This window comes from Thalassophryne amazonica, chromosome 17 (assembly GCF_902500255.1).
Source record: "Thalassophryne amazonica chromosome 17, fThaAma1.1, whole genome shotgun sequence".
Classification (NCBI taxonomy): Eukaryota; Metazoa; Chordata; class Actinopteri; order Batrachoidiformes; family Batrachoididae; genus Thalassophryne; species Thalassophryne amazonica.
Window position 1 is genome coordinate 63,450,599 of NC_047119.1, and position 9,089 is coordinate 63,459,687.

The 9,089-nt window shown below is 42.1% G+C and overlaps 1 protein-coding gene across 1 annotated transcript in view; it reads right to left on the reverse strand.

Annotated features, from left to right (window-relative positions):
* The window catches only part of auh (AU RNA binding protein/enoyl-CoA hydratase), a 71,022-nt gene extending 63,432 nt beyond the window's left edge, over positions 1 to 7,590 (reverse strand). Inside the window, exon 1 of the mRNA XM_034191820.1 lies at positions 7,378 to 7,590. Coding sequence (XP_034047711.1) covers positions 7,378 to 7,588 — 211 coding nt within the window. The 5' untranslated portion in view covers positions 7,589 to 7,590. The remainder of the gene's footprint in view (positions 1 to 7,377) is intronic.
* Between the last annotated feature and the right edge of the window lie 1,499 nt (positions 7,591 to 9,089).

Below are 9,089 nucleotides of genomic sequence, written 5' to 3' on the forward strand. Positions count from 1 at the left end.
TCGTATCAGCTGACTCACCGTCATCTTTGCCAACATCTATTTTTGTAACAGTGAGACATTTGTATATCAATAACATTTTAAAACAAATTAATGAATAGAAAATAAACCCCACAATGTGTCCAGAGACCATACAAAGTAAATCAAAGCTCTGATTGATACAGAGTTTATCAACCTCCTTCTTCTTCTATTGTCTGCTCCCCTTAGGGGGCGCCACAGCAGAACAATCGTTTCCATCTCACCCTGTCCTCTGTATCTTCCTCTGTCACACCAACCACCTGCATGTCCTCCCTCAGCACATCCATAAACCTCCTCTTTGGCCTCCCTCTTCTCCTCCTACCTGGTGGCTCCATCCTCAGCATCTTTCTCCCTATATAGCCTGGGTCCCTCCTCTGCACATATCAAATCCATCTCAATCTCACCTCTCTGACTTTGTCTCCAAACCGTCCCACCTGAGCCGTCCTTCTGATATGTTCATTCTTAATCCTGTCCATTCTTGTTACTCCCAAAAAGAACTGCATCTTCATCTCTGCTTCCTGTCTTTTTGTTAGTGCCACTGTCTCTAATGCCGTGTTCACACCGCACGACACACATTGCCACAAATTCTCTTACCTGGCCTGACGATGGATGCGCCACCATTGCCGGTGTGTCGCTCTGCTTTTGCTGTGAAAATTCACCCCAATGCGTCATCAAATAGGAGGAGCATCCATTCCGCTCGCTGTCAAGTCTACATGATGGACCTTGATCACACGGAGCGAGCTGCTGTGCTCTATTTGTTGTGGAAAGCTGACAAACATCGCCAGCGGCGCCGTCCCTGGGTTCACAACATCCTCATGAGATGTTCCCAATTCAGGGAGTTTCATTATTTGCTGCAGGAGCTCCAGTTTGAGGACCTCCTGTCCCGTCCGCGTGCGCACATGTAAACAAAGAAAAGAAAAGAAAAAAAAAAAAAGACTGGCTGCCGCTGCGGTTCCTCGCTCTCTCTCCCCTCAAACTCTGTCATCATTGTGTTATAAACCAGTCACCATTTGTTTTATTATGCATCTGTGTAGTTAACAAAATAATCTTCACGGACGATTTGTTTGCGTGTGCACGTGAAAAAAAAAAAAAAAAAAGCGTCTGCTACCGCTGCTGCTCGCGCTCCCCTCAAACTCTGTCATAATTGTGAAATAAAGGACAAAAGGGACATACATCCTGCTCACAGGCTGGCTGCTAGAGACAGGACATGTCCACATCAAGTATAAACTCCAGACATCTTCACGTCACTACATATCCATTGGTCATCGCAGCGCGACAAGACAAAAAAAGTTCAGATTTTTCAACTTGGGGAGGAGGGCAACGTGCGCAATATCGCGCCACAAACGCGCCAATCGCTCAAAATCGCATCATTCGCGTCACTTAATTGGTGTCCATCACGTCGCATTGCGTGGCTTGAACTTTCTTGGCGCCATAATGCGTCCTTCCATAAGGATTACATGGCAACCTGTCATTGCCGTCGCTCGCGTGGCATGCGGTGTGAACGCGGCATAAGCTGTACAACATAGCTGGTCTCACTAGTGTCTTGCAAACTTTCCCCTTCACTCTTGCTGATATTCTTCAGTCACAGATCACTCCTACCCCCTTTCTCCACCCTGCCTGCACTCTATTCTTCACCTCTCTGCCACATTCTCCACTACTTTAGACAGCTGACCCCAAGTATTTAAACTCATCTTCTACTCCTTGTTACCACACCATTCCACTGGGCTCCCTCTCATTCACACACATGCACTCAGTTTTCATTCCCCTGCTCTCCAAAGCATATCTCCACCTTTCCAGGTTAGACTCAACCTGCTCTCACAATGTCATCTGCAAACATCATAGTCCATGGAGACTTCTGTCTGATCTCATCCGTCAGCCTGTCCATCACCACTGCCAACAAGAAAGGACTCAGAGCTGATCCATGGTGTAATCCCACCTCCACCTTTAATGAGACCATCATTCTGACTGCGCATCCCACCGCTGTCACACTGTCCTTGTACATGTCCTGCACTACTGTCACATACTTCTCTGCCACTCCAGACTTCCTCATACAGTATAGTGGAGCAGATAAGTATAACTTTTAGCCAGAATTGTTCACTTGGTGAGCAGTGCGGTGGCTTAGTGGTTAGCACTGTTCACAGTGAGAAGGTCATGGGTTCAATTCCCACCTGTGGCCTTTCTGTGTGGAGTTTGCATGTTCTCCCTGTGTTTGTGTGGGTTTCCTCCGAGTGCTCCAGTTTCCTCCCACATCCAAAGACATGCAAGTTAGGTGGATTGGAATCTTTAAATTGTCTGTAGGTGTGCGTGTGGGTGTGAATGTGTTTGTTTGTGGCCCTGTGACAGACTGGCATCCTGTCCTGGGTGTACCCCTCCTCATGCTCTATGAATGCTGGGATAGGCTCCAGCCCCCCGCAACCCTTAAATGGACTAAGCGGTTGAAGATAAGTGAGTGAGTGTTCACTTGGTGATACAAGCATCGGATTTAGCATGAATGGTCTTCATAAATCAGTGTTTGAGAAACAAAGTGCTGCCACTTAAAAATGCAATATGGCAGCCAGGTAGGGGTCAATGAAGAATTACACAGGGGTCAAAATTTAAAAATGCTCCAATCATTTTGAAAATTATAACACATTATTTGTCTGATCATAAATATTACACAAAGGTATAGTTTAGGCCATCTATGACTGAAGGTTATGGAGTAAAAACAGCAAGAATGGTGACCAAGGTCAATTTCAGTTTGTACAGGGGTCAAAAGTTGAAGTTGCTCCAATTTTTGTAAAATGTGATACAAATTATTGGTTAATAGGGTGAGTTAGTAGGGTTTTATGTGCTACACTAATACCATAACTCTTCTCTTGGCACCCTGTCATCAGCTTTCTCTAAATCCACAAAGGCACAATGTAACTCCTTCTGGCCTTCATAATATTTCTGTGAAGGCTCTCAGTTGTCCAGGTGGTTTCCATAGTAGAGAAGCTTGAATATTCAACTGGACTAGGCAGTCCAGTTGAAGATTCAAGCTTCTCTACTATGATTCAAGCTACAAGATTTAAGCTTCTTTACTATGATTCAAGCTACAAGATTCAAGTTTCTCTACTATGATTCAAGCTACAACATTCAAGTTTCTCTACTATGATTCAAGCTACAAGATTCAAGCTCCTCTACTATGGCCTTCTCTATACTTCTTCATTAGTATTCTCAGAGCAAACATTGCATCTGTATAAATCGTGTATAAAGCAATAAACAATTTACTTCCTGGAAATATTAAAAACATAACATATTCTTTAATAGAGTAGGGGATTACAATCTGAGGGGGAGTTTAATTTAAAACATCAGTGGGCATGTACAACATTAAAAGGTTTTTGTATTTCTGTTTGCGGAGTGAGGATGTGGAACAGATTGGGGGTGGGGCTCAAGCAATGTCCAAGCATGAACCAGTTTAAGCATCGGTATAGGCACATGGTTTTTTCTAGGTATAGGGAGGAGGAAGGGTGTTGAGGGTTGTTGATCATTGTTTAGTTGTGTGCACTTTGTTTTTCTAGCTTGTAAATATGTAGTATAGAAATCACACGCATTGTATATGTATGTATGTATGTGCAGGTGTATATTTATGCGTAGATGTGTATATACATATTTGGGGCATATGTAATAATTGGTAGTGGGGGAGAAAGGGTTGGGATAAATAAGCTGATGCTTCACTATGTTGGGTACATAGTGTTAATTATTTATTTGTCTTCCGTTTTTATTTGTCTAATTATGTTGGGTGTGTCGTGTCTTTTTCACTCTTCACTTACCTTGTGTCACATGTTCGAAATAAACAGTAAATATTTGTATACTTATATACAATTATACAGTTATATACAATTTAAATATTTATATAAAGATATGGTGTTCATTAGATATGTTTATGATGATGGGATTTGAGTTTATGTTGTGTTAAATGTGTTTGTAGCATGGCTCAAGCAGAGGGTCACCCCTTGGAGTCTGGTCTGCTTGAGGTTTCTTCCTCAATACATCAGAGGGAGTTTATCCCTTACCACTGTCACCTGTATGCTTGCTCTGGGGGTTGGTAATAAGTAGGGATGGGTATTGATAAGATTTTAGCGATATCGATGCCATTATCGATTCTGCTTATCGATCAGACTTCTTATCAATTCCCTTATCGATACCTCTTGTGAATGTTGTACTAAAAGTAGGCTTTACAGGTTTTCTATGTATTTCTTTGAGTCTTAAAGTAAATAAATATGAAATTGGTCAGTGTATCCTTGATCTCTGGACATAAATAAAAATAAACAAAACGGTGTTTCGCTTTGAAGTTATTAATTCCGACTGGATTCTATCATTCTAACTTGACTCAGCAGAGAGCCGCACAGCGTTTGGAGCTGTATAAACAGAACGGACAACGATTCTCGTTTCTTTCTCACAAGACAGGAGTCCCAGTTAGTGACTTTAATCAGCACAAAAGTGACTCACGATTGACATATTCAGGGATGAAAGTGGTGAAAAACAAAAAAGCTGAAACCCAAAATTACCCCCCAACACCACCTGCACGAAAATGTTTGAATTCTAGAAGCTCTGAAATGCAATCTGGGACTATTCCAGACAATAAACTGGAGTGAGTGCAGCATCCCAGGATCAAGATGAAGGTCAAAGGTCACCTAAATTAGGTCAAACTTCAAATGATAGTAAAACATGTCATGCAAAACATCAAATTAAAGGGCTTGATGAGAGGATCCAGAATATAGCAAAGGTTTTATGATGTCATTTGATGACATCATCATTAGAAATATGCAAAATTGATTTTTTTTAAGGGTGTGACAAAGCCTGTAAATCATCATTACAGACGCTTGTAAAAATCCTTTGTAGCAGTTTTACAGCGATACCTTTCAGCACACAAAAGGGTCAATGTTGAGGTCAAAGGTCAAGGTCACCGGAAGGTCAAACACTAAAATCACCAAAAACAACAAAACCAACTTCGCTGGTTGCAATTTCTGCTTTTTTGCCTCAGAATTTGACATGAATATAGTATAGTTGCTTGCCCGTCAGTCCCTCTTCATGGTGGTCGTTCCTTGTGGTAGTCTCTTTTGTTCACCTTTTGGCAAGATACCGGTCACTCTCAGGGTGACAGTTTTCATTTGACTCTTTGCTCTGTACAGACTGAAATTGGTCTGTCACAATTTTTGCTGTGTGTGATACTAAGTGTGATAAAGAGTTGGGTTACTCATAGATAGATTGTGTGCAGGTGACGTCATGGATCACGCAGCTATACTGGAAGGCAACTTCCACGCACACATTTTTTGACTTTGTGTTGTGAAATTGGTCATATTTGTGGACTTTTTTTCCAAACGTATTTGATCCATGATAGAAACGTAATCAGTGTGCGCACTGCAAAAACTATTAAAATATGACCGGAGAGGAAGGAGTGAAACCATAAAAGTAAATCACAGCCTTTTGCGGTGTCGGATGTAGCAGGTGCATGTCAAACCGCTGGTCTGGGTCTGAGCACAGTTTGAAAAAAATTAACGGCCAGGCTTTTAATAGAGTACCTGCTCTCCTCAAATCAGTTAGTGCCAGTGCTGAATGTCCAGAGTGTTCGATCTGGTACATGTGAGGGGTTTTAATGGAAATACACTGCAGTCGGACAGGACGTTTTGTCTGATGTGAGCAAAAATCTGTTACACAAAATCCATTATGTACAGTGTTTATTACGTGGAAAACCATACAAAGGCATTGGGACTTTTGACCAGTGAGTGTGAGTATCCAGTTTATACAATGACGGTTTAGATGAGTTTTACTACTTGGGCTTTTATTACCGAGATGTCATCAGTAACCCGACTGATGACCACATTCTGCACCCATCCAGCCGTGCAGAAGCTGTAGGCATTGAAACCTTTATATGCCTTCACAGCTTCTCCTGTGTAGGGTGATGGAGTGTTGATAAAGTAGTTGAAAATGTCCAGATATCGCAAATCTGGCTTCTGCTCGAAATTGTTCAAACCGGTGAACTTCTCAAGTGAAATATTGTAGGGATCCATGTTGATTCTCTGCATTTTCTCTAAATACCTCTTCTGATGTTCAGGATCGAATGCTTTAACTATATCGGACAAATTAGCATGGCCGTCCACCGACAATCCAGCATCGGCCATGCTGTGTGTACATGGAGCTTGCTGTCCAGTGTGGCTACAGACATAAAACTGCGTGTTGCGTGTGACGTCACTGCACACTATCTATATGTAGACCTGGGTTCGATTCCTGGTCTTACTGTCTGTGTGTGTGTCCTTGTCAGAATGGTGTCCTATCCAGCGGAAATCATAGATTCTGATCTGTTTCATACTACAGAATTCAGGGACTAAGCGCCTGCACTAGTGGGTCACAGGGTGTATGTAAGCAGTCTGGCCGTTTGCCTGCCTGGCTGTAGGTGACATTCTGGGATTTATATCAAACATTTTTGTGGTGGGTGGAGCATAATGAGGCTGGGATTTAAGTGCCGTTTATTCATCTTAGGTGTTATCTGTTAGGAGAAACCTGGCTGTGGTCTCATAGACTAATCGTCCAAAAGACAAAACAACCTTTCAAAAATCTATCACAGTGCAACATAAAACATTTGACCCTGAAGTTGTGACTTTTAGAATATTTGTTTGTGCTGTGGACACCAACAACACAGATAGAACTTGCACGTCCCATGGACACAGAAGAATGCAAATGTCACAGACACAGAACTTGCACGTCTCGTGGACACAGAGTACAGAAGCTGCAAAGGTGTTGATACAGAGGACAGAGCGGTGCAGATGTCGCGTTGATACAGAGGACAGAGCGGTGCAGATGTCGCATTGATACAGAGGACAGAGCGGTGCAGATGTCGCGTTGATACAGAGGACAGAGCGGTGCAGATGTCGCGTTGATACAGAGGACAGAGCGGTGCAGATGTCGCGTTGATACAGAGGACAGAGCGGTGCAGATGTCGCGTTGATACAGAGGACACACTGGTGCAGATGTCGCGTTGATACAGAGGACAGAGCGGTGCAGATGTCGCGTTGATACAGAGGACAGACTGGTGCAGATGTCGTGTTGATACAGACGACAGACTGGTGCAGATGAGCCGTGGACACAGAATAATGTGCATGTCCCACAAACAGAGGATAGAATCTGCACGTCTCCTGGACACAGGATAATATACCTGTCCCACCTAAACACAAGCCAGATCCCTTTGAATTTGTGGCTCCTCGTGACGTCACTGCGGTCTGTTTGTTGGTGGGCGTGGCTTTGAAATGTGTGTTTGTTGACTTTTAAATCTGCCTCCTGTTTGTTTCCCTCCGGGACCTTTGTTTCGGACTGAGCTGGTGTTACGGTTCTGGCAGAACTTACCGGCGTCTTCTCCGTCCAGGTACCGGACCCGAAGGTCCTCCTTCGACTCCAAGCTGTACCGACGCGCTGTCGAACCACAAACTTCACTGGCAAACGCGCGCCGTCGCCAGCCGACACAGGCCGCCGCCCCGAGCCGGCACGAAGCGTCCCGGTCCGCCGCACGGAACCGGACTGCCTGGAACAGGACTCTGAGTCCCAGCAGAACCGCCATACTGCCGAACCGCAGTGCTGCCGTGACTTTCAACTCTGACCCTGTGACGTGACTGATCACGTGATCACCTGACTCCAAAAAACTAAAAAAAAAAAAGTCATTAAAACTAATGAAAAGCATCTACAAAGACATTACGAAATATTACTGAAGCGTTTAACCTATTAAAACAAAACCCTCAGGGGACTTTGCTTATTTTTACATTGTATTTTTCTCCGCTTTTCTTCAAATCTTTAAAAATATTTTTTCTATTTTTAATTATTTCACTGCGGTTTTTTTTTTTTTTTCGTTTCTTGTGTGCGTCATAAATTATTTGTAAATCAAAAAGTTGAACTTTTGTCAATACAGAACCCACATTAATCATGTCCTGGCAGTTTATGGGGTAATTTTCAGCATCATAATAAAAGCCAAATTATTACATTACCTGATATACTGAGGGGATACTATCAAATTAAATAAGTATTAAAAGTTAATAAAAATACAGCTCTTACAGAAACAACCCAATTCTGAGTGTTGCTTTAAATGGAAAGCAACTGCTTTTTTAGCCACGCCCCCACGTCCATTAGAGTCTACACCGAACATAACTAAGCATGACACATGGTGCACTGTTCCTTTTTAAAACCCTATTAAACAATAATTTGCATCACTTTTTACCAAAATCAAAGCAACTTTCATTTTTGACCCCTATACAAACTGAAATTGACTTTTGTCACAATTCTGTTTTTACTCCGTAACAGTCACAGCTCGTCCAAATTATACCTTTTTGGAATCTTTACGTTCAGACGCGGTATAGTTTTCAATATGATTGGAGCATTTTTATATTCTGACCCATGTAATTCTTCAAATGACCCTTACCTGGCAGCCTACTGAAAATTCAAGTGGCCATCTGTTACCCCCCAATAAAGTATTTGTGCCAAAGTTGGTGCTTGCATCACCAGTTGGATTCCTCTGTAAATATTCTGTTATCTGAATACATTCAGCTTACTCGGGTGTTACAATCCTGGATTTTACGTACTCATTTTCACATCGACTGTGTTGCACAAATTTTGGAGTTTTAACCCAGTTAAAGGATTTTCAATTTGCATTTTGAGCAAAAACACACCACTTCTAATGGGAAATGTTTATATTATACACACACAAATAAAGACACTGCACACAGATTCAAAACAAGATATTTATTGCAAATGGAAAAATATTATAGTAAATAGGAAGTTTAGACACACTGCTAATTTCAGACTGCTGGGGGGGGGGAAAGAAAAAAAAAAAAAAAAAAAGCATGACGCTGTTCAGAAAACTGATTTTATAACAGATGCTCCTGCAGTGACCAGTCACAAGTGCAAACACACAAAAGGCCACAAAGTACAATGTAACCATAAAAAAAGTCTTCAGATGAAACATGTAATATTATGAAGTGCAAGGATATAATGTTTTAAAAAATTCCAAGTGTTAAATGACTAAAGGAACTGATAAAGTTTGTGTCCAAGAGTTAAAGCAGCTAGAGTTT